The sequence below is a fragment of the Columba livia genome, chromosome 3 (assembly GCF_036013475.1).
Source record: "Columba livia isolate bColLiv1 breed racing homer chromosome 3, bColLiv1.pat.W.v2, whole genome shotgun sequence".
Classification (NCBI taxonomy): Eukaryota; Metazoa; Chordata; class Aves; order Columbiformes; family Columbidae; genus Columba; species Columba livia.
In genome coordinates this window covers 104,505,989-104,531,439 of record NC_088604.1, presented here as the reverse complement: position 1 = coordinate 104,531,439, position 25,451 = coordinate 104,505,989, and the positions used below count along the sequence as shown (strand labels likewise).

The 25,451-nt window shown below is 43.3% G+C and overlaps 1 protein-coding gene and 1 non-coding gene across 2 annotated transcripts; both read left to right on the top strand.

Annotated features, from left to right (window-relative positions):
• The first annotated feature begins 12,107 nt into the window (after nucleotides 1-12,107).
• On the top strand, nucleotides 12,108-12,186 carry LOC135579263 (small nucleolar RNA SNORD53/SNORD92). The gene has a single exon (XR_010471985.1). It is a non-coding gene; the product is annotated as a small nucleolar RNA SNORD53/SNORD92 (small nucleolar RNA).
• Nucleotides 12,170-20,581, top strand: LOC135579139 (WD repeat-containing protein 43-like). Its single transcript, XM_065058671.1, has 10 exons — nucleotides 12,170-12,217; nucleotides 13,137-13,268; nucleotides 13,736-13,873; nucleotides 14,726-14,812; nucleotides 16,182-16,213; nucleotides 17,075-17,138; nucleotides 18,037-18,150; nucleotides 18,604-18,673; nucleotides 19,293-19,348; nucleotides 19,426-20,581. The coding sequence occupies exons 1-10, from the start codon at nucleotides 12,185-12,187 to the stop codon at nucleotides 19,549-19,551; spliced, it is 852 nt and encodes a 283-aa protein (XP_064914743.1). The 5' UTR covers nucleotides 12,170-12,184; the 3' UTR covers nucleotides 19,552-20,581.
• The last annotated feature ends 4,870 nt before the right edge of the window (nucleotides 20,582-25,451 follow it).

Below are 25,451 nucleotides of genomic sequence, written 5' to 3'. Positions count from 1 at the left end.
CAAAGCATCACATTGTCCTGGTTTTGTTAAAAACAAGTTTCTCTTTTAGTGATTTTGCCTGTCAGCTAAAGCCTTCATATTGGCTGCATTTTCCTGAAGAACCAGACACATGTTTTGGTAAACCTAGCAATGGAATGCAAACTTATTGATAAGCACGGATGGACATCTCGCGAGAGGGGCAACGAGAAACAAGTGACCAAGAAACTGACCAACTGTGTATAACATTCCATTCACGTGAATACTTCATAGAAAAGTGGGAGATCACGAGGATCTCGTCCCTTTTTGCCTTTTCCCTTCTGCTTATGGCCGACATTAGGAGAGGACTTTGCTAGTTGTCCCTGCGAACTGAGGCCTAGTAACAGACTGAATCCAGCTCCGGTTGGCTTCAGAGTCCAATCCAGGACTTTGGTTGCCGGCTCTGCAGTTGCTGAGACTTTCAAGATTCGTTTTGTATATTTTGTATTATTTTCTCTATTCTTATCAGTAGCATTAGTAAAACATCTTTAATTTTTTCCAGCTCTCTTCTCTCTGTCCTTCTTTCCCTCCCAATCGCCTGTCCTGAGTGGGAAGAGGGGAGAGGGAGGGGTAAAAGGGGGAAGTGGGGGGGAGAGGAGGTTAACAATACATCTGCCAGGGTTTTTGTTGTCACCCCGCAATCAAAACCATCGTCAGACATTTATAGAGATTCCAAAATGTTTGATTCTTAGAGAGAGTATAGCACTCTGCACCACCACCACCACAGAGGTTGGAGCTGTTTTGTGCCTTCAGACAGACTGGAGGAGGCTGGAAGATAAGCTTGTGACAATTCCATATTTTAGTAGTATAATTATTATCCATTTATCTTGATAAAGCGAGTGTAATCCCTTCAACAAACTATCAGTGCTAGTGCTGGACTCTTGCCAAGTGTAAATACAGATTGCCAGGACTAGTCAGTATGGTGACATGGATAGAATATTTTCCTAGTAGCTGAATACACTGACTTGCCCTTTTGGCATGTTCTTTTCCTAACACTGCTCATAGCCTTTGCTGTTGCCTTGCCTGAAAAGATGGTAGACTTCTGGTGATAATTTTATAGCATAGGGAGGGTTAGGTCAGACTTGGGACCACTAGCTAGCCCTGTGTCCCTGTTGCTCCCTTTTGTACTCCTCTTTCTCCTTGCACAGGGACTCTTTGTTTCCCTCGTCAAAATAACAAATACAACTCCGTAATTAAAATTAGGAGACCAATCCTAAACATTCTATGCAGAGTCTCTGCTGCTGTAAAGACTGTAAGATTACCCTGAATCTCTACTCGTTATAACAGCTATTGACATTCGTCTCTCTCAGAAGCTGTTGATACAAGTGCCAGATCAATCCAGGTTTCATCAAGTAGGACAAGTGGCAGGAAAGCCCCGATCTGGGAAGACAAGCAATGCCAGTGGTGCAGGCACACAGTTATAAAGAATGACATTTTGAAGTCTGTGGAGCTCTCTTTTTATTCTTTAGCTCTTTTTCACTCGTCACTATCAGCTCTCAAGTTCAGCATGATTCTTCAGCAGAAGTTGAATCTTCACAGCACAGAGTGCTGGTGTTGAAAACTTTCATGTCCTTGTGTCACATACAGTTTCTTCAAATCTCAAGTGGTCTTTGGAAATTCATTCATTCATTGTTCCTGACTGAATCAGTGGAGATGTGTCCACTTGCAACCTGCTAAATTAGGTATCCTTCCTTTCTGCTGTTGCCTTTCTCATTTCTGGCGTATAGTATAGAGATCTCACACATGGCATTCAAACAGAAATGCATACAGCAATTTTGGAGGGCATTTAGCCTTCTGCATTATGTTCTGCAGGCTGCCAGCATCCTGTGATGGATCCAAGCACACAGGTGGTAGGATTGTGTTGATGAGCAATGTGGCTTGCCCTCTTTTCTCATGTGGACTTGGAGAGTGGGCCAAGCATGGGAATTGGACCAAATGTGGAAGATGAGATTTGGTTTTGTGAGTTATTGGGAACACAGGCTAGATCAGATCTTTCTCAGTCTAATATTGTGTTTCCAGGAGTGGAACAGGCGCATGAAGTTGATGCTGGGTTATCTGCTTTTCTACATCTTAGATTTTATCCTGCTTTCTTACCCCAGTATTTTCTAAAGCTAAAAACTGCTTTAGGCTTTGAAAGAATTAGGTTCATAAAAGAATATCTTAGGAAAGTTTTTGTTTGTCATTAATTCATTTTTTACCTTTAATTGTTGTATGTTGTAATGAAGACAACACCTTTTCAAGTGTTAGGTGTGTGATTCCTTGTCAGGCCTTTCTCTCCTGTCCTGCAGAGCAGCCTGGCATATATCCTTGCTCACACCATAGACCCACAGCCCAGACCACTCTCTTCCCCGTGAGTGTCAGCCTTGAGATACAGTTCTGTCTGGCTCATAGCTGGGATTTGCCCATTCAAATGGTGTTTGCAGTGAGGTGAGTATTGATCCCTCTTTCTGCTAACAGAAATTCCACTTTTTTTGAGATGGAAGTACAATACAGATTGGTATATTTCTATCAAAAGTTTTGTTCTGATACATTTTCAGTTTGAGACAAAAACACCTTTAGCCAGATAATTCCCAACAGAGTGTCTTCTTAATGAATGCTTTTTATTATTTTTAATATTAGGTACTGTTATAAAGATCTAGTCCTTCTCTGACTAGGTAGTTTTAATGCCATGTATTACAAAAGACAGCTTGTTTGTTAGTATTACTCGTCTCCCAGATGTCATGTTTGGAAGTATGAATAATTGTCATTACTCTGGGAGGAGGCTTTGAGTTGTGACAACTGTTACAGCTGTGTGTTGGTTTTATGAGGAGCGAGTGAATGTCTGTGCAATGAGTTAACAGCTTAATCTGCTCCCTTTCTCCTGACATGACTCATTAGAGCATTTCTGTGTGCACTGCTGTCACCTCTCTCCTCAGTTGCTGCTTGATTGACATCACTCTGTTTGAGCTCTCCGTACATGTGTTACTCTCTCTGTACTGTACAATTTTTGTCGTGGCACTGGTGCTGACAGCTTTCAGATTCTCATGTGAGATTCCCCTGAAAGAGGATCTGACTCATAGACCCCTCCTGAGATCCATTTAACACACTGAATAAAATTTGAGTACCTCTTGATGCTTGTTAGCATCCTCTGTCTGACTGACTAGGGTCTGACTCCTCCTTAGTCTTGATATTGTTTGTAATATTACATGTGTACATGGTATATCACAGATTTACGTTGCTCCAGGGTCCTAGTTGCCTTTTTTTTTAATTTTCTGACCGTGTCTCCATGAAGAGCTACAGAGTACGTGGTCTCACTTTACACCGTGTCCTTAGTGTGCAAGAATTTACCTGTTTGCTTTCTTAGCAATCCGTCCTTTTGCAATAATATGTTGTGCTCTCTGTTCTGCATACAATTGTACAAGGCAATGCAGTCCAGTGTCATTGACTGAGCTGGGAAGAAAACGAAGGTCTGTGTCTGGCTTGGCTGTTGACCTGCTCCATGATCCTGAGCAAGGCTTTTGATCTTAATTTCCTCAGCCTTGAAGAACATTAGGACCTTGTTGAAGAATATGTGGTGTTGTAGCACCCAAATTATAAACATTTGGCTGCAAAGTCTTTTGGAAATGTTTGAGTGCTCACATGTAGTTTTGAAATGACACCCTAGTGAGACCCTAGATAGGAGTTATTTCCTTTCACAGAAATCATAGTCAGGAGGTGCTATAAACCACTCCTTTGAATCTGCTAAGTCTGCCTGAGTTTTTGGTTGGCCAGCTAGCAATGTCATTGGGGATTTTCACACCACTTCCACGAGTTCCAACCTCACTGTCTGTTGACTGTTTTGAGGGCTTAGATTCCCTACATAGATCCCCCAAGTTGAATGATATCCTAATCTTGTGTCAGTTCTTGCCTTCAAGTCAAATTATGAAGCCAAAATAGTGGGCATTTTTTAAAACATTGACCTAAGTAATTAATCCAAAATCATATCAAATCCCAGCTGGAGACGAAAGAGTAGCAAACGTGAAAGCCAACAAGAAGGTACTCCAGTAGTACAAGGAAGTTCAGTAGAAGTATTTGTCCACTGGTAAAAGGAAAAGGCAAAAGTGATGGATTTTTTTTTAACCTGAGCACAAAGCCTGGTCCGAGACCTATGTGCGTGTGAGTGCAGCTTGGAAATGAGAAGTGAGGCCAACATCAGAGAAGCAACAAGTCAGGGACGGCCTTACAGAAGGTGCATGTATTCAAATCCATAGAGCTGGATGGACCCAAGCGTCCTGAAAAAGCAGGCTGATGTGCTTGTGGGGCTGTCTATGATGTCTATGACAACTTACGGTAATTGGAAAGGAGGCCAGCAAATTCACAATGACTGAAAATAACAAGTGTTATGCCAGATTTTTGGAAAGGCAAGAAAGTGGAGGACCTGGGGAACTCATCAACCCCATTCCTGTCTGCAGAAAGGGCACGGTGCACATCATCTTAGAATCTGTTGGACTAGATGACTTCCAGCCAACATTTTTATGATTCTCTTGTCTGCAAATGGAACCCTGATCTCTGATTTTTGCCTCTTCATTTCAGCTAAATCTCTGTTTTTTTTATCCCCAGCTGTGTGTTCCTAAATGTTGTACACTCATGATGAGCCTCAAATTGATGCTGTTCGGAGTAAAAATACCTGTGAACTTTCAGAAAAGTTGGATCAGGTCTGAAGCTACACATTGCAGATTAGGTGGTTTGTATTTCAACTTCATTATCCTTAGCAAACCAGTATTCAAAAGGGATTTTCTTTCTTTCTGTGAGATCATTGAGTCTGAGTTTGTCCAGTATCTTGGAAGAGAATAAATGCAGCAAATTTAATATCTTGCAGGGGTCAGAAAAGACTGATCTCTTTTCACTTTATGATGCTGTAACAATTATTTATTGTATTACAACACTGCTGGGTTTTATCTCTTTCCCAAGCATTGCGTAGCAACTGTGTGCTGGAGGCAGACCACAGAACTAGTGAGATCAGTAGACTGACACATCTTATGTTCAGGTGATATGCAACTAGGAAACATACTGCATTAAGAATATTAAGATTTATTTTGCCTATTACATGTTACAGTTTCATATCGTTAAATGTTTCAACGTATACTTAAACGCTAGTGGCTCTGAAATGCGGAGAGGCTTCTCAGTTTAATGAGAAGGACACTTCTATTGCTGTTTGTACACTTTGATTAAATAGAAGATACAGAAATTTAAGTCTGATTATGTTTTCAGGATGACATAATTAACAATAATTTGCTCTTTTCCTAATCCAGTGAATACCTTTGAGAGATAATATTTTTTAAATGCCAGTGTGCCCGGTGAAATGAAGCCAGTGTAATCACGCCAAAAAGTGAACTTCACATTCCAGGACTGTTTCCATTAATGCTAAACTGCTACCCTGGCGATCTCAGGCTGTAGTTCCTGAGCCCCTGTGTCTTATACGTCTTTTACTACAGTATGGAATGTCAGGTGGCACAGGAAAGTTCAGGCTCCTGTCATCTATATCAGAGCTAACCATTCCTGAGTGAATCAGCTTGCATGTACAATGAAAGTAATTAGTACAAAAATGTGGAGATGCGCTGGAAAAGTTAGTGCCAAGGCTGATTTTCATCCTTACACTCCTACGCCTTTCCTGATCTTCTTCTTTCATACCGACCTCAGTACAAGCTGAGCAGGTACAGCCCAGGCTCCCAGACTGGTGGCATCTGCCTCCGCATGGCCGAACACCCTGTGGCCACTTGGCACGGGACTGGGTCTGGCTGGCCAGCCCAGCTGAGGGGACAGGACCCTGCCACACGGGCCTGCCAGGGTGTGCAGGTGGCACCAAGCAGGAGTCAGCGCGTGTTGTGGCTGCAGCCCGGGGTGGATGGAGCTGTCGCGCTACAGTCCACATCTGAATGCGTAGGTGTGCTACTCAGAGAGGCTCCAGGGGGATACCCCCCAAAAGGTGATGAATCCTTTGCCCTTTTGGGCAGAGGGAGAAGACCTGAGACAGCCCCTGCCCTGTCGCTGTCGGGCAGAGGTAGGGAACAGAAAAGATGACGAGGGTTGGAAGCTAGTTCCAGTTCGGGGCCTTGGGCAACCCCCCTCCCTACCTGCTTTGCTTCCCCAGGTGCCCCTCCATAATAGGTTTGAGGCCCTGGATCTTGAAGAGGAGGTAGGTGAGGATGTGGTGCAAGGCCCACCTACGAGGTCACATAGAAAGGGCAGTTGACCCCACACCTCAAGACTGCCTCAAATAAGAAAGAAAGAAAGGTAATTGTAGCAGGCAATTTGCTTCTGAGAGGGACAGAGGGCCCAATGTGCAGAGTTGACCCTCATTGTAGGGAAGTGTGCAGTCTACCTGGAGCTCGGATCAGGGACATCACCAGGACGCTCCCCAACCTGGTGCACCCGGCAGACTACTACCCACTGCGGATCTGCCAGACAGATGGGGAGGAAGCTGCATCCCGCAGTCTGAGGGGAATGAAGAACGATTTCAAGGCCTTGGAAGGGACGGTAAAAGAGTCTGGGGCTCAAGTGATTTTCTCTTCCCTCCTTCCAGTTTTGGCTGATGATATGGGATGGAATAGAAAAATTCAGTTTGTAAACAATTGGCCACAGGACTGGTGCTACAGGCAGAGCTTTGGGTGCTTTGATAACGGCTGGTTTTACAAGACACCAGTCCAAACAGTGATACATGGGAAAGGTTTATCTCGCAGGGGCAAAAGGATCCTGGGGCAGGAATTAGCAGGGCTCATTTGGAGAGCTTTAAACTAGACTCGAAGGGAATGGGGTTGTAGCTGGGCTTGCATCAGTAGGGCATCACTCTAGAGTTCATGAAGGCTGGGAGGCCTCCCATACCCTTGAGGTGGAATCGGTGTGCTCACCTCGCTCTCTGAAATGCCTGTACACCAATGTGTGCAGCATGGGGAATAAGCAGGAGGAGTTAGAAACCTGTGTTCGGGCAGAGATTATGACCTGGTGGCAATTACGGAGACATGGCGGGACAGCTCACATGACTGGAATGTGGTCATGGGTGGCTATGTCCTTCTCAGGAAAGACAGGCCAGCCAGGCGTGGTGGTGGAGTTGCTCTTTACATGAGAGAGCAACTACAATGTATTGAGTATTGTCCAGGCACGGATGAGGGGCAAGTCGGGAGTCTATGGGTGAAAATTAAGGGGCAGGCTGGCAAGGGTGATACTATTGTGGGCGTCTATTACAGGCCACCAGATCAGGGTGAGGAAGTTGATGAGGCCTTCTACAGACAGCTGAGAGCAGCCTCACAATCACAGGCCCTGGTTGTCATGGGGGATTTTAACTTCCCTGATGTTTGCTGGAAGGACTACTCAGCCAGCCAGCCACAGTCCAGGAGGTTCCTCCAGTGCCTTGACAATAACTTTCTGATGCAAATGGTGGGGGAGCTGACTAGGAGAAGTGGACCTCATCCTCACTAACAAAGAGGGTCTGGTTGAAGCAGTAAAGGTTGAGGGCCGCCTTGGTTGCAGCGACCATGGAGTTCAGGATCTTGTGTGGCAGGAACAGGATAGCAAGCAGAATCGCAGCCCTGGAATTCAACAGGGCAAACTTGGGCCTTTTCAGGCAATTGCTAGGGGAAATCCCATGGGCAAGGCTGCTTGAAGGTAAGGGGGCCCAAGATAGTTGGTTAGTGTTCAGGGACAGTGTTAGTGGTAGTCAATGGTGCGGAGTCCAGTTGGAGGCCAGTATCTAGTGGAGTGCCTCAGGGGTCAGTACTGGGGCCAATATTATTCAATATATTCATTAACGATTTAGACGAGGGAATAGAGTGTACTATCAGCAAGTTTGCTGATGACACTAAGCTGGGAGGTGTGGCTGACACGCCAGAAGGCTGTGCTGCCATCCAGTGGGACCTGGACAGGCTGGAGAGTTGGGCGGGGAATAACCTAATGAAATTTAACAAGGGAAAGTGTAGAGTCCTGCATCTGGGCAGGAACAACCCCAGGTTCCAGTATAGGTTGGGAAATTACGTATTAGAGAGCAGTGTAGGGGAAAGGGACCTGGGGGTCCTGGTGGACAACAGGATGGCCATGAGCCAGCACTGTGCCCTTGTGGCCAGGAAGGCCAATGGCATCCTGGGGTGTATTAGAAGGGGGGTGGCTAGTAGATCAAGAGAGGTCCTCCTTCCTCTCTACTCTGCCCTGGTGAGACCACATCTGGAATATTGTGTCCAGTTCTGGCCCCTCAGTTCAAGAAGGACAGGGAACTGCTGGAGAGGGTCCAGCGTAGGGCAACGAAGATGATTAAGGGAGTGGAGCACCTCCCTTATGAAGAAAGGCTGAGGGAGCTGGGTCTCTTTAGTTTGGAGAAGAGGAGACTAAGGGGGGACCTCATTAATGTTTATAAATATATAAAGGGTGAGTGCCATGAAGATGGAGCCTGGCTCTTCTCGGTGGCAAACAATGATAGGACAAGGGGTAATGGGATCAAGCTGGAACACAAGAGGTTCTGCTTAAATTTGAGAAAAAACTTCTTCTCAGTAAGGGTGACAGAGCACTGGAACAGGCTGCCCAGGGAGGTTGTGGAGTCTCCTTCTCTGGAGACATTCAAAACCCACCTGGACATGTTCCTGTGCGACCTCACTTAGGTGTTCCTGCTCCAGCAGGGGGATTGGACTAGATGATCTTTTGAGGTCCCTTCCAATCCCAAACATACTGTGATACTGAGAGACTGTGACTCTTTCTGCCGAGCACAAGATCAGAGCATCCCGACACGTAGGAAGTTCAAGGAAGGGAGCCAGGAGACCTGTGTGGTTAAACAGGGAACTGCTGGGCAAGCTCAGGTGGAAGAGAAGAGTTTACAGATCGTGAAGGAGGGGCTGGCCACTTTTGGAGACTAAAAGGCTGTTGTCAGAGGGAGGCAACCAGGAAAGCTAAGGGCTTCTTAGAATTAAACCTGGCGAGAGGGGTCAAGGACAACAGAAAGAGCTTATTCCAATACGTGGCAGATAAAACTAACACCAGAGGCAATGTAGGCCCACTGATGAACGAGGTGAGTGTCCTGGTGACAGAAGATACAGAGAAGGCAGAGTTACTGAATGCCTTCTTTGTCTCTGTCTACCCTGACAGAGGCTGTCCTGAGGAGCCCCAGACCACTGAGGCCCCAGGGGAAGGCAGGAAAATGGAGGAGTTTGCCTCGTTGATGAGGACTGGGTTAGGGAGCAGTTAGTCAATCTGTACATCCATAAATCCATGGGTCCGAATGGTATGCACCCGTGGGTGCTGAGGGATCTGGCTGAGGCCATTGCTGGACCACTCTCCATCATCTTTGCCAAGTCTAGGGAAATGGGAGAGGTGCCTGAGGACTGGAGGAAAGCAAATGTCACTCCGGTCTTCAAAAAGGGCAAGAAGGAGGACCCGGGTAACTATAGACCCGTCAGCCTCCACTCTGTCCCTGGGAAACTCATGGAACGACTTATCCTTGGAGCCATCTCAAGGCATATCAGGGATAAGAGGGTCATTAGGGGCAGTCAACGTGGCTTTACTGTGGGAAACTGCAGCGGGTCTGTGGAATCCTTGACAGAAAATATAGGAGTAGAGATCATCCTTGAAGATATTAAGATTTACCCTTGAGAAGGATGGGAATAAAGGAGTATCTGGAGGTATGGAGTTGTACCCGTGAGAGAGGAGAGATGTACCCGTGAGAGAGAAGGGGATAAAAGAATAACATGGATGATAGCAAAATTAACCAATAAGGTGTTAGTGCTGTAACTTGTAACCAATAGTGAAAAGACACATGAACTGGTAGAATTGTATAAAAACGCACTTGTAGCAATAAATGGCACTCTGTTACTTCAATCTTGAAGGAAATTGGTCCGTGTCGATTGTCCGTCTCAACCATGACACATAACCAAGGGGAAGTCGTGCTTGATGAACCTTTTATGAGGACAAAACAAGATGGATGGATGATGGCAGAGCGGTGGACGTGATCTACCTTGACTTGAGTAAGGCATTTGACACAGTCTCCCACAGCATCCTTATAGCTAAACAGAGGGAGTGCGGTCTGGACGATCGGATGGTGAGGTGGACCGCGAACTGGCTGAAGGGAAGAAGCCAGAGAGTTGTGGTCAATGGGGCAGAGTCCAGTTGGAGGTCTGTATCTAGTGGAGTGCCTCAGGGGTCAGTACTGGGGCCTATATTATTCAATATATTCAACAATGATTTGGACGAGGGACTAGAGTGTACTATCAGCAAGTTTGCTGTGAGGTTTATGCAGAGTTTTCTTGCTAAATTTCACTTTGGAGTTAATTTGCACTTGGAATTTAGAACACTTATTAATCTGAAAGCTGAAATTACAGCATGAGTATTTTTGAGTGGGGTAGATACTGCCACAGTTGCTGGTAATTTATAGGCTTTATAATGCTTTTTAGGTGCAGAGGGTGCTGTTTGTGCTATGGTAAATAATGTGTACTGTTTGTGTCTTCCAGGCAGATCAGATCAGATAGGAAAGAAAAGAATGCTGTGATGTCTTTCACAGTAACAGATGAGCCAACTTTTATTGACCTGACTGTGTCAGAAGTCAAAGAAGAGGTAGGAGCAATAGTTTGTAAACAAATATGTTCAACAATTTTTGTCACATCAGTCTCCTTTTAAGGGTCTAAAGAAAGAAGCTTGGTTTTTAATTTGTTTCTGTTACACAGAGATGAGATCTGAATGCCAATTCGTAGGTGTAAGGATATTTATTACAAGTGCATTTAAAAAGCTGGTCATTTGAAATACGAGTTTTCAAAGCTACTAAGTGCAAATTCAGTGTTTTCTTCAGAAGCGTTGCTTGGGATGGCAGAACATCAATTGTTTCCCATTTAGAACAAGTTAATAATCAAAATAGTTGTTACGACTTGGCAGTAAAAAACCACACACAAAGAATATTTCTAAAAATCCAGTTTGGGTGTAGTCCTGTTTTTTTCTGGTATCAAGTGACTTTGACAGTGTAACTAACCGCATTTTGAATTAACCAGCCTTTACTGAGTTACAGTAGCAGTTTTTGTTCCTCAGTCCCTCAGTTTCAGCAAGTGCAAGTCTTTCGAAGTAGTTGTCATATGAAAAATGTCTGCCTGTGAAACATGTTCACAAACTGTTTTAGCAATTATTTATAACATTTTTCTCCTGTTGCCTTTAGATTCCTTTTCTAAAAACAGTATTTCATGCTATATTTTCTGATGTTTCCAGTTGTGCCCTCTCGCTGTGTGGATTGGAGATAAGAGTATTCTGTAATGGACACCTGTCATTTAATTGCTCAGAATACTCATCTTGGGTTCTTTCCTCTAAGCATATTTACAATGTCAGCCACTTTGTAAACATTTTCCTCTAGACATGTCGGACACCATACTTTTGGAACTTTGCTGCTTGTGATGACATATATCGGCTACTGTGCAAACTGTTCAAATCTGGATATATCAGTAGTGATACTGTAAAGTACAGTTAGGAGGCAGGTGTGGGTGAAGTGTGCTTCATGGCTGCCGTGTGTCCTGATACGCTCTCGCACACAGTTAACCCTCCTGTAGCTCATAGCAAGTCCTGTTCTCAGCAGCTCTGCTTGGTACACAGGACTGGCTGATGGTTTATTTTCTGCTTGAGATTAGTCCTTCCCCTCGAGTCCAACAGTTTGTACAGCCTCTTTGACCCTGAAGATTTGGGGTGAAGTCGGGATGGCTTAGTTTGAGAGTGTAAATAAGATGTCATGGAGCCTTAAATGGCATGTCCTTTTGGCTCTTTCTCGAGGTGGCCTTCGTGTGTTCCTCTCACGTGGATATGGCACTTGAGAATGTGAGCTTGACCCTCAGATGGCAACAGTGTCCACAAAGGCCACTTGCCACCATTTTCTCTCGTGCAGGATCCCCTGAGGGTTTAGAGACAGTCTGCGAAGTTCTTATTCAGTGTGCATATTCAAGGCCTTGAAGATTTGAAATGCTTGCAGTATCAGTGAAGTGAGCAGACAGCGCGGTTTTTCTAACCCTCAAGTTACCTATCGGATCTGGTGCTCCATCAGCCAGGTGGGGTTTTTTGCTGAGTCCTCTGTCCTGGAGCTGGTGGGTAGCAGAGCTGAAATGCAGTGAGAGCTGTAGGAACGCCCTGGCATGCGGTGATGATACCCAACTTGGTTTCGCTTCTAGCTGAATTCCAGTGAAGACGCATTTCTCTTGGCTGTCTGAGCATGCCATGTGGGGTGAATGTCAGTGATAATGTGGTGAGCAAAGGGTATTTTAAGACCATTGCTGTTCTATGGCAAAATTCTTGAGTCACAAAATACAATTATTTTACTTGTACGGGCAGCATATGGAAGTTGTGTTGCTTACTGTAGTAGATTATACTTCTGTTACTTTAGTGGGCACCCATCAGGACTCTCACAAGTACAGAAGTTTGGGCAGATGCTTCCAAAAAGAGCCTGCTCAAAAGCACTGTGGTTAAAGAAGTGTTCTGGAAGTAGCAGGTAGCATTCTTGATAATCTGGAACTGGCATACTCCCTCACGTCCTCTGTGGGTCAGGGGAGCGCTTGGTTTTAAATATATTGTCTTTAAAATTCAATCTCCTTTGTATCCATTGAAGATGGATATGCCATACCTTGTTTGGTATAACCTAAGGTTGCTCTGTCATCGTGATCATACTCTAATTCAGACTACAGAGCTCTGCATCTGGGCAATCCCTAGAAGAAAACTGGTGGGATTGAAGTGAATAGTAACTACTTTTACTGCTAGATTGTGCTGCTGTTTTTGATCAGTTCTTACCTTCCAATGGAAGCTGAATTAATCTAATCTAATGACTATTAGTACATGTGGTGTCTGTTGCTAGCAAACATCCAGTTATTTGTAGCTAGATACAAACATTTAGTTCAGTGAGTGTTACGGAACAAACCTGTAAGAAAAATCATTCACAGGTGAATCCAAAGAGGCCGTTTCTTTAGTTAATTATGAAAACTAGCTGAGTTTTCCTTGACATTATTAATTGCTTTTAAAAATTTAGGATTCTTCTAACATATATGTCTAGAAAATGGTTGTGGCATGCTGGTTTTACCATGTACATGAGAGTCCCCAAATCAGTATTTTAAATTGGAAGAGGGCTCAAGATACTAGCAATTCTTACCAGTGTGGTTATCCCTGTCTACTAGGTTAAGACGCCTGTTGTGAACTCGGACACCAAAGTTCTAGTGCCTGGCATTCCAGGACATAGTACAGCTGTCAAAGCTCCATCCTCTGGAAAGGAAAAAAAGAAAAACAAGAGGAAACCGGGAGGGTCACAGGTAAAGTGCTTCCTCTTTTCAGCACAGCAATAACGGAGAAACGAGTACCATAAATCATGGTTGAACTTATTTAGGTGAACTTGAACTTGCTTTGTTTGGTGTGGAAGCAAAGTTAATGATATCATCATTTTGTATGAAAGAGACTTCCCTCTGCTCAAAACCTTTTCCCTGTTGAAGCCCTGTGTGCCTTGCCCTGCCCGTGGCTCTGCCATGTTCCTACAGAACTTTGTCACACACTTGTGTCTGTCTCTCTGTGCTGAAGGTGTATTACTGCTTTTCAGTCAAAACTTCATCCTCCCTTTTTTTCGTCAGCCTATTCTCTGTCAGTACATTGAAAAGAATATGCAAAGTTTTGTGCTATTTTCCAGCAGAATCAGAGGAAATGCTGTGGGTTAGGTACTTAGCTTTCAGCTGATGTTCCTGAGAAACTGCACTGAAACAGCACTGCCCTTGTTTACTATCTCCAGGAAAGCATCGAGGAGCGCCTAGAGGCATTGGATATTGATGTGAGCAAAGTGAAAACTCCAGGTGGCCTTCCTCAAACAGATAGCTTTGCGGTACTGCTGGTTCAGGGCTTGGAAAGCAACGATGCAGAAATCTTAAATGTAAGTGGTAAAAGATCGTTGTATACTGTTGAATCTGTTCACTGGGAGTTGTGAGGAGCCTTCCTGAAAGCTGGGTAGGCTGAACAGTTGAGAACCTGTTATTTCTTCCAGCTGCTTTTTGCTGATTTGCCGCTCAAGGCAGTGGTATTATGAATTATAATAGCGGTATTACCTTTTTTTGTTGTTGTTATCTGCCTTGCTTTCTGAGTCAGTCCATGAACTTTGAGCTACTGTTTATGATAAATTTGTTACGTCACAGTTCAGATGATTTACAAGCAATGTTACTCACGCAGACATCTCTCTAGTTTGAGCTGGAGCATGATCTGTGCTTAGTCTCCTGAGTGTGCGGTTTCCAGGTAGGTACTGTTTGAAAAATCTGTTGATGACAGCAGTTTCACTTGGAAAGCTTGCTGTTGCACTTGGACAAAGAGGAAATTATAGTCTGGGGCAGGGAAGTGAATTCTTAAGAATCTGAAGCTGAACAGAAATTGTTTGATGCAGATGCTGGTGATGGGTGTTTACAGAAGTCAAGCACGGAATATAGCGAGGGAAATTTTAATGTGCCTGTGATGTTTTGTTTCTAATATGGGGTGGGTGGGCTAGAGACAATGCTGGATTGTTTTAGGTGTGTTTAGATGTTTAGATCAAGTGCCTTATTTTGTTAATTGTAGCTGACTAGAAAAATGGAACTCCTTTCCGTAGTAAATCTTCTTTTACTTGTTGTCCTCATCTTGGGATACAAAGGTAGTGGAATAGGAAAAGAAATTTAAAGCCAGGAATTTTTGATGGTGCTCATTGCTCATATAGATTAAAACTGAATGATTCTCTGATCATATTTTTCCATTTTAACAGAGAGTACTTAACACAAGGAAAGAACACGTAATAAAGAACACAGTAGCCAGAATGCCTATACATGCTGTCATTCCACTGCTGCATGAGGTAGGGGAGACTACGTTTCTTGTACTGTCATACAAACCACATTTGGTTTGTGTTCTATTTGGGGAAAGTCCAGGATATGTGTTTCTATTTTTATCAATGAAATCGGTTTGGTAATTGTACAGGACAGAAATTGTTCTTAATTTAACTCTATATGATCTTATCTTCTCTGACTGAAGCTTGACCAAAGGACAAAGTGCCACTGTCAATGCTAGGATGAGCATTAGATCAGGTAGTAGTATCTTAAATGATTATGTGGGAAAAAGAAGTAGTTAAGCTACACCTTGTTTAGTCTGTGGCAAAAAATTACCATTGCCTCTTCTTTTAAACTATTAAAATGGATGATAATTTAAAATATGGAACTAGCAGTACTGTCCAGAGCAGGTTGCATGAGCATAAATATGGTACTCACGTGAGAGAAAGAAAAATAAAATATGTACTTAAAGCAGTGAGTTTAGATAGCACTTGAAAACTGAGAGGCAATTTCTGTCCTCTTTTGTTTGGTGTATTTAAGCTTTTCAACATCACTCAGTTACAATTTTGAAAGGGATTTGGCTTCTGAAGTGCTTATTCCGTGGTATTAAATAAAATAAGTGTTTGGACAGAAATATTTTAATGATTAGCCTTATCTAGACACTACTTTGTTTAAACTAAACATTGATGAGTTGCTCTTGTTATGCTAATGGCACTCTATAAGATAACTGTTAGATTTCTCTTGTATTTTAATGTGTTTGCCACCAGTAAGATTTCACTTTTATTTGTGGTACTGATCTTAACTGAATCATGCAGATGGCCTGGTTCTGAGTGCTTAGACTTCATTGAAGCATATGTTGTGACACCTTGTTAGACTTATGTTAATGAGGTGCAGCCTTTCTTCCCTAGAACCCTTGTCAGAGGATCTAAGTGCAAGTGTACGTTATCTCAGTGGATGGACAGATCTTCATTTAACTGTCCTCTCCAGAGGCTGATTTGTTCTGTGAAACAGCCTTTGCCTGATAGTACCTTCACTTGTTTCCCCAACTTGTCCATCTTGTAACAGCTGCTCTACTGAGCAGATACACAGAGACATAAACGAAGGGATTTCCTTCTATGTATTCCTGCCAGCTTTAAGCTTCTCTGAATATATTGCCTGTTAAGAGTCCCAGTTTTATTGTAATAATGAAAATCAGCTTCTGCAAGTTATCAGCCTATGTATAGGGTGGTAGAGCCAGCAATGTCGTGTTCTGGAGCCTGGCAGTGGTTAATCCTAGCCAGCTTCAAATGCCTGGAGATCTTTCTGTCGCAATATTAGGACGGTCAAATGGATGTAACGTTGTGGTTTCAAACTCATTATGTGTTTGCTACTTACTGCTGACTATTTTTGTCCTTTCAGCTTACGAAGAGATTGCAGGGCAACCCATACAGGTAAGAGACAACTCAACTACAGTTTAATTCACCTGAGACTTTTCTAGTGTGTGTGTTCTGGTCCCTCCCTCCATCTATGTGATTGATTTCCATAGTAACTGTAATTAAACTGCAGCATCTTGAGGTAAAAATCTCACCTGATGGTGGGTGCAAGAGGAACTTTTATTAAGGCAGCGCTTTGCTAGGATGGCTGAAGTGAAATTAGAAAGGGAAAAGGATACCTGAAGTGAGCATATAACCCTGAGAAAGTATCTGAAAACCCAGAATATTGACATTGCAGACCTGATCAATATGTAAAATAAAGTAGCTTCTTTGGTTTAATTATCAAATATATTTAGACATGGCTTGCTGTTGTGTTTAATCAGTAACAAAACCAGGTCATCTTCCCTGCCCACCCCATCTTGTTATATTGTTATAAGGATAGCTTTGATGTTCTTAATTGTGTTGAGGTGTTAGTTGTGGGCTTTTTGTGTGTGTTTTGTTTTGGTTTTGTGTGTGTGTTTTGTTTGTTTTTTGGTTTTGTTTTGTTTTTTAATAAATTAAAATTCCCTCATTATAGGTAGAGAAAAAAGTAGCATGCTTTGGTCTTTTATTCATTGAAACCTCCCATAAAAGACATCAGGAACAGAGACCCCTGAATATGTCTAGTTTCAATCACTCACTTAAATGTCTGTTCTTTTCCTAACAAATAACTTCTATAAGTATCCCATCTGGATAGTGAAATTGTTATATTTCCATCTGCAATTGTGTTCTTATCTAATGAAAGAGGAGCACTTTCCATAGAACTATTTAGCATCTAGAATTTGAAATGGATGTTTCTCAGCCAACATCTCTTTGATATAGTTTATTTTTCTTTTCTAGTGCCTCACTAATGGTTCGATGGCTGAAATCTGTTTTTACTCAACATGCATCCTACCTTTCCACAGTAAGTATTTTGCATTAATGCTAATGCGTGTAACTAAAACTAGATTTACATATTTAAATATATGTGTGTTCTTCCTTCAGGAATCTGTCTTCTGCTCTCCTCATATGGCATTGCCCAAATCAATGTACAGAAGGCTATACTTCTGCCACTTTTGCCAAATTGCTGCACATTGGTTATAAATTGTTTGTCTTAGTCATTCGTGACATAATTATAGTCATCCTGAAGTCAAACCAAGATAAGTTATGTCATACCTGTGAGAGTTAGGGAACAAAATTACTGTCAAAGAGTAATCTAGCCTGCGTTGCTAAATCTTGTAGATCTAAATTTGCCTTGTTGTTGTAATGTTCATCTCGAGGCCGTCTTGGGCATGACTAGATTTATAGGGCAGAAGTGTGCCAAGTTGGCAGGGTAGTAAGTAATGTTGTAGCTTCTGTCCAGCCTTGCTTGACAAGTGATGGATAAAGCACACTTGCTTGGTTAAGACAAAGGCATTTTGTCACTGTTGATCCTTTGTCCCATTTTTTATAGGATTGCTGTGCATCACAACTTGCACACTTTGCTGAGGCTGCATTTGTACGCTGGTGTATATTTGGTTTCCATTTACACAGCTTTCCGAATAGTGCTTCAGTACCTGCTTTACAGCAGTGGCTGTGGAAGGGAAAAGTAGTATAAGAATTGCCATGTTTTGAAAGTAGTTGTGTTTCTAAACATGGCTAAATGTTAACTGATCAGGCTGCAAGTGGTTTCTGTGAACCCGCAGCTCTCCCTTCTGTCTGCAATAATGTGAGCAAGGATTGCTTGCCCCTAATGTACAAAAGTAGTTTAAAATTTAAAAATCAGACATTTCTGATGTGTTGATTAGCAGCTTCATTTTTCTTTGTCCTTCTCTTCTCCCAAGTTGCCAGACCTTATTCCTCAGCTGGGAATGCTATACCAGTTAATGGAGAGCAGAGTAAAAACTTTGCAAAAGCTTTCCCGTCTTCACGGAAGACTCTACATTCTTGTCACCCAGGTGAGTCCCAACTGAATAACATGGGATGTGTAGAAGTATTGTTTGCAGACTTGACCTCCTGTTGTGATTACACCTGATGGGACCTGTCATCGGGAACTTAACAGAGCCGCTGTACAGCTATGCTGGTAATGCTCAAAGCAGTACGCTTCATTGACTGTCTAGTCAGTCTCTGCCCACCGAAAGTGTTTAGTACCTTTTTCCTGCCGAATGCATCCGCTAATCCATGAGAGTTTTAAAGGGGAATAAATAGGAGGTACTGGGGCGCTTCAGAGCAGATACCTCTAAAATTTCACTTTGTCCTTCATACTTGTTTGGCTGTTAAACTAACACTACAAATGAATTAATCTGTGTTAAACTCGATGCAGACTTCCATTTGAATTGTTAAGAGTTTTGTTGACCTTAAAGGCTGGAACGTATGGTTGCATCTAAGGCTAATCTGCAAATTCCATTCAGGTTGCAGCATCAGAAAAAGCTCAGGATGTAGCTGACGTTAATCAGACTGCAAAGTTGGTGTATGAGGATGGTAAGTGTTGTATGCCATGTGTAGCTTAGCTCCTGAATTCACGTGAGGGCTGGTAATTGATGGCCGTTCATCATGTTCATGTGCTTATCTGTTAGTGTACGGTCTGCAAGTAGAGAGCTTTTGTGGCAAGTCCATAGCGGGAAAATCAGTGGTTAAAGATGCAGGCGTCTTGTAGTTGGTTGTTCCTTCCTTCCCCTCCTTCTCTTTCCTTCCCTCCCATTCCTGCTTCACAATTTAAGGAATCAGTTCATGGGAAGTTCAGTATACTGCTTAACTGGCAACCCCAAATTTCTAGTGTTAGCTGCCCTTCAGCTAAGGTAGATACAGTCAAGACACTTTCCTATTTGGATCAGCAGGATGCCGGGGTAGTGGATGTCAGTGTGTGTGCATGTACACTTACAATTTGGCCTTTATTTCTACTGCAACTTCACACTGCATAATCGTAATGGAAGTGACTTGTTCCTATTTAATGTTGATCAACCTAATCATCAGGTAGAATTAGTTTTGGAATGGAAATAGCATGGTTTGGAGATTTAGCAGCATGTGGAGTTGGGCTTTGTTTGCACAATGACATTTTAGAGTTTGTTTTTCTGACTGAGGAATTGTTTTCTCTTTGCAGAATCCTCAGAGGAGGAAGGCTCAGATGATGAGATGATTGCAGATAGAGACTCTGATGTAAGTGGAGTTGGATCAGATCTTCTCCCATTTGTGATTGTCAAAGGTTCAAACATTCCTGTTTATTTTTTCTTCAGGAAAACTGGGATGAAGATGAAGAAAAAGAGGAGCAATCTGATGAACAGGACATGGACATGACTGTTGAAAAGGAAATCAACGGTGATTCTGATTTGGAACCAGAAAATGAAAGTGAAGAAGAATAACAGCACAAAAGCGTAATTTTAACCGTTTAAACAAGTGGGCCACCAACCTCTCTAATTCTGGATCATCTTGCAGAAAGGTGCCATATTTGCATACAGGGAGTGCAGACTGGTGCACAGCCTGTGTGCAGAGGCACATGTGGGGCACTGTGCATTTCCGAATCCAGAATGTTTAACCATGGCAGCCTTCTCTCGCCCTATTTCCCTGCGCTTACTTATAGAAACATTTCTTCCACCTCATGGTCAGATTATGCTTGTCATGTGGACATGCATTTGTATCTCAAGTGAAATAAATCTGCCACCGCTGTTTGTGTGGTAAACTTGGTTCAGCTTTACATTGAATTTGTTCCAAATATTCAAAGATCAAAGTCAACTGGTCTATACCTTCTTTCCATGCTTCAGTTAGCAATAGCAAGTGGGCATCCTGCTGCGTTTTTAAAAAAAAAAAATGAAAAGGAAAAAAAAAGATATTTTTGTAATATTTAAATTCTCTACTGGAATTCTTTTATTTCCCCCCATCCTCCATTGGTTTAGTTACGCCTTGGCACTATCTAAGTGCCAACCTGACTTAAAATGGCTTTTTCTTTTTTTAAAAATTTGAACTCATGACTTTTATATGTACGAATCGGTGACTTTTCTTGTGCTTCAAAAGGACATTAGAACTATCACTGTCCTAATTTTCTTTTCATGGAGGCTGTATATAATTTCAGTGCTAACCCAGAGAATAGACTGTGTTCAACTGGGTGGGGAAAGTAACACAGGAAAATGAGAAGGTGAACACTTGTGAATACGTAGCGCACAGCTATACCTTTATTACAGATTTTTAATCTCTCAGTGGCAGAACAAGGACAGCTCTTTGCTCAGCTAATGGAAGCTGAAGTGGTGCAAACACATTTTTAAGAGCAAAACAAGGTAAAGGTTTGAGCCATTCACCACTATAATGTACAATAATATATTTGTCTATAAATGGAGCTGTTGCAACTAAATACCACCCTCTTTGTAAAGTGAATAAATATACATCTCCTTTACCAAATACCTGTCCTGTGGTGTTTGTTGAGAGAGACCTCAGGTAGCTGAGGGTGGTGGTGAAGGATGAAATGCTCTTTGTAGAAAGATTCCTAGTGGAGGAAGAAGACAACCTAAAAGGTTACAGTGCTCTGCAAAGCATCTATTACTGGTTTCTTAGCTCCATATGTTTCAGTTCTATCTGCTGTTTTGTCCACTGCTTGGGGATTGCATGGGGGTTGCAGCATTGCCTGGAGGTGTAGGGGATTGTGATGGACAAGGCTGGAAGAGACATTTTCTGTCTTTGGAGAGCTGGACGTCTAAGGGCAGCAGTTGGAGGCTTCCAGTCATTGGAGGGTTTTAACTGACAGTAAAGTAGAGTCTTAATAACTTGTAAAGCTGGGCTTTTATTTCATTTCTGAGATGCTGTGCAAATAAATGCCAACACTTGTGCTCTGTACTCACACAAGCCACCAAATTAGGCTGAGGTGATGTGTAAGATTTTAACCGTTACTAATGTTCTATGCAGGCAGGCTTCAAATCAGGCAAAAGAGGGATGTGAATGAAGGTCTGTTGCATCTCAGCTGAGTGAAGGTCTGCTGAGCTCTTGGGGCATGGAGTAGCACAAGGAGCAGCTGTGTTTTGGTTGTGCAGGGTCCTGCATGTGTCTGTGTCCCAGCGTTTCCAGGAGCTGATGCAGGAGCCCTGTGTTGGGGTCAAGGAGCAGGCTGAGTGTCCTGTTGACACTGCTTGGGTATGGGGAGTGGTGGCGCTGGAAACCTGCCACCAGTCCTCATTGTACCTGTAAGGTGGGTATGACCTGTGTCCACCCTTTCAGTGCACCAGAAACCCGTTCCAGGAGTGGAGCTGTGGGAGAACCTGGCAGCAGGAAGAGGAGGGGGATTTCAAGTGTTTTTTGGTCATTCTTGCGTCTCACCGACACTGAGATTCTGCGAGCCTGTTCCAGTGTTGGGCAGCAAGCTGGTAGCAGGGGTCTGAGTTCTGGCTGTGGTCGTATGACAGCTGGGTCGCACTGTCCTCTGAGCCCTCTTGCCTGTGTCATCTTCCAGCAGCTGCTCTGTGTGAAACCTTTTGGGTACGGCAGCTGCAAGCAATTGGACTGGTTCAAAGAATTAATGCTCACCTTAGAGCTGACAACTGACAGTTCTGTGCACTTTCTAATCCTTACAACTATTTATCTGCAAAGCCAAGGTCCCAGCCAGCTGGTGATTAAGCTGTTTGTGCCTTAGTCTTCCAAAGATGCCGCAGCATCTGGAGAATGAGGCTGGAAATTTAAGGTCCTCCCTTGCAGCCACAGTCCTGGTAGTTTTGGAGCAATGAAGAGAGTAAGAAGGACAGAGCAGTTGCTCATTTGGAGCAGCAGAGGTTGGATGAGGGTTTGTGTAAAGAGCCCAAGGTGTGTCCAGAGAAAGGCTCCGTGGTCAAGAAGTCAGCAATCATTGGGGAGGAAACTCTGAGGAGTACTTTGTTTTTACTTGCCTACTTAGTATTATATTCTGTTTATAGGTGTGTATTTGACGTTTGTCCGGGCACCAGTGCACAGTGTAAGGGATTTTTGTTTGCTGTTTTTCATGTGGCGGTGGCCTTATTTCCATGTTACAGAAGCAGATAAACTTTGACTGTGGTAGGGAGCAATACCACAGATGGCCAGCGGGTGTCAGGCCAGCTCCACAAAAATTCCTCGCATTCCCGGGCAGCAAGAGCCGCCTGTGACTTGTGCCTTTGGGACGGTGTAATCGCCTTGTTGCTAAATACATCCTGCTGTGAGACTCTGTGGCTCCCATTCTCGCCTCTTGTTATGGTCCAGCTTCCAGAGGGACTTAGTACTACACCAGGACTCGGTGCGAGAGCTGCTTGTTGCCCCTCTTGCTCAATATTTCAGTGTTTCATCTGGTTCAGGGAGGTCTGGTAGAGGAATAAGCTGCTGGTGTGGGATGTGCATGTGTGTCTGTGAAAGGTTTTGCTGTGTGGGAACTTGGAGTAGGGATGTTTTGCTGTTGGTCTCCCTGCATGTTATGGGAAGTGATTTAATTGGTTTTAAAAAAAACAAACTTTTTTTTTGGTTCATCCTTAATATTACTTTTGCTAATAGGTTCTCTGTCACAAAATAACACTATCAAATGACCTTGGTTAAGAAGCAAACAAAAGCAAACCACGCTGTTGGAGACATGGTAGAGGAGGAGGACATTGAAAGGGACAAAAGAAGGAAAGATTTGGGATGCACAACTAGTTCTTAGAAAACTCCTGATTACTGGGAACATCAGCATGTAGACATTTGGAAACTTCATATGAAAATTACAGAGATGGTACATAGCTTGATAGCCAAGTTGTAGTTTAGGCTGTCTTGTAATGAAACAAGGGCTTAGTACTGAATTCTCCCGTCTTTGTGTGGGAGGGAACTGTTTGGTGAGAAGAAAAACTCATTCTGGGCACAGTTTTGCCCTTTGCCCTGTAACCTGTGCATACACCAAGATAAAGTCTCTGAGAAACCCATCTGCAGCCTTTGGGATGTTGGTTCTCTGCTCCATGGAAGAAGGGGGCTGGAGAGAGATAATTGTGGCTGACACTCAGTTTCCTTGCACATGTGTCAAACTCACAGCTGTGGGACCTTGATGGACCATCCAGGAGACTCTCTGCTTCCTTGGTTTGTGGGAAAGACAGGTATTTTGTGAGTTAATTTATGGTGGGCAGCTTAAAACTTCGGTTTTGCTTTAGAGCAAGACTTGGAAGGAAAGATTGACCTTGGAAGGAATAATTATTCCTACATCTCCAGTCTGCTAAAGGTGTGGGTGACTACTTTGGCTGTTTGCCAGGTGGCCACACCCTTCCAGTTTAGGATTGGGTTTGTGATGAGTCTTGGCACCTCCCTGCTGGCATGTAGGTCCCTAAGCTCCCTAACTGGGTGTGCAGAGCACCTGGAGTCACCAGGAAAGCTGCTGGAGCTGTTGTTTGGAGGTGATCTTGTGAAGCAGGTAGTGTGTAATATCAAGTTACGGTGTCTGGATGCCTCAGCTCTTATGTTGTGACAGCTGTGGTGTTTTTCAGTTTATTTAAACATCTATAAAGGATTGTTTTGAACTGGAGAGAGACCCATTCTCTGGGGACCAGATACCATGGGGTATCAGAAATAATGTGTGGGAAGCCACTGCACTCGAGCAGAGGAATTCACTTGCCAAAATATCTTCTGTTGTTGCTGGCATGATTGTTTTTGACTCAACTGCTGCCTAAAACATAGTCTCTTTTTTGGGTCTTTTCTCCAAAACTACCTTATACCCAAGCCTCGTAAAATCAAGAAGATGATAATGAAAATCCTGCTTGGAAGGGAGCCTAGGCCTCTGCATGAGGAAAATTTTGTCCAAGTGCCTTCATCTCTGCTTCTATTTTGGCAGCAAGATACAAAACTACTCAGCAAGGATGTATGAGAAATAAATAAGATTTGTGTGAGTGAATCTCACATTATCTAGGAGGGGAAGTGAAGTCACAGTCAGAGCAGGAGCCTATCCAAAGCTCTTCTAATCACAGAGATGGGGTTAACTAGGTTATGTCAAATACCTTGGCTCAGTAATGAGCACTCTAAGTTATTTAGGAATAACTTAAGGAATTAATGGTGCGTTTTGTCCTTGAGAAGAAAATATTTCCCTTAAGCTCCATGGGGGCTTGGAGGGGAGGGGTTTGTCTCTAGGTTCCTCATATGATGGTTACTGCACACAGAAGCTTAGAACCTCCTTGGTCTCTGCATCTGTGAACTGGAGGTCTGTTTGCTTTCATCAGCATTAGAGAGCACGGGTCTGTGGGTTATTTTAGTGACTTCCCAAAGCCCCTGCAATAAACCAGTCAACAGTATTTCGGTGCCTGATGGCACGTGTCAGAAGGAGCGGGCTTGTGTGTTTTTCATGCTCTCTCGCACATAGTAAACTCATTCTTTACATTCAGCTGTTTGGCCAACGGGGGGCAATAAATGGTTTATCACCATAGCAACAGTTGCTGTGGGAAACTGGCATCAACAAGAATCCTTTTCATGGCCACATCAATGAAAGTATTAAAAATCTTCCCACTCTGAGTCGAGTGAGACCATTTGTGACACTTCCCAAAAAGGTGGTGCAGAGGTAAGTCAGACTGAAATGATATCACACAGCCTGTCTGGTACAGGAGCCGATGACCCTTTCAGCTGCCTTGAGTTGAAAGTTCCTATAAATGTTTTCTGCCCCCAGCTGAACCTGAGTTTTTTGGGAAGGGTGGTTGACAGCAAAGGTTGGTAGAAACTGCTTTGGCTGGAGTTGCTCTATGTTGACTCAGAGATATCTGTAACGCAGAGAATATCATGGTGTGACCTCGGGGAATGTAGCAACACCGGTATTTGCAGTTGCTGTTTCAGCTGACTGGCTTACAGCACCTATAGGTTGGAAGGAGCTTGAGTCTTCTCCAAACCTGCGGTTCTCTGAAGCTTTATTGTGCATTGGGGCTCCTCAAAGCAAGGTGTGTAGCTGAAGTAGGGTTTGCAGATACAACTACACATTTGTAAAAGGGGTACATTTAGTGAAAGAAACTAAAAGGATGAAGGGAAGGCTCTTCTGGAAAAGATGAACTGTGCTTCGAACTAAATGACTTTACCTTTAAATAAAAGGAGTTTCAAAGTGAAAACTCCTGTTCTACAGTCTCCATGTTTCCAGGGAATTATGTCCATGTTCATAGGAAGGGTTTTTTCCTCTGCGTGTAAATAAATTGCTCTCTAACTAAGGTAATTCCACAGCAGAATCCGTTTGTAAGGTGCTGAAGCCTGCAGTTGCTGCAACTTAGCGGAGGAGTCTGATAACAAGTTTGGAGCTCGGTTGGTGCTTCCAGGGGTTGTCCCCCCCGAGATGCTTCCAAAATGTTGC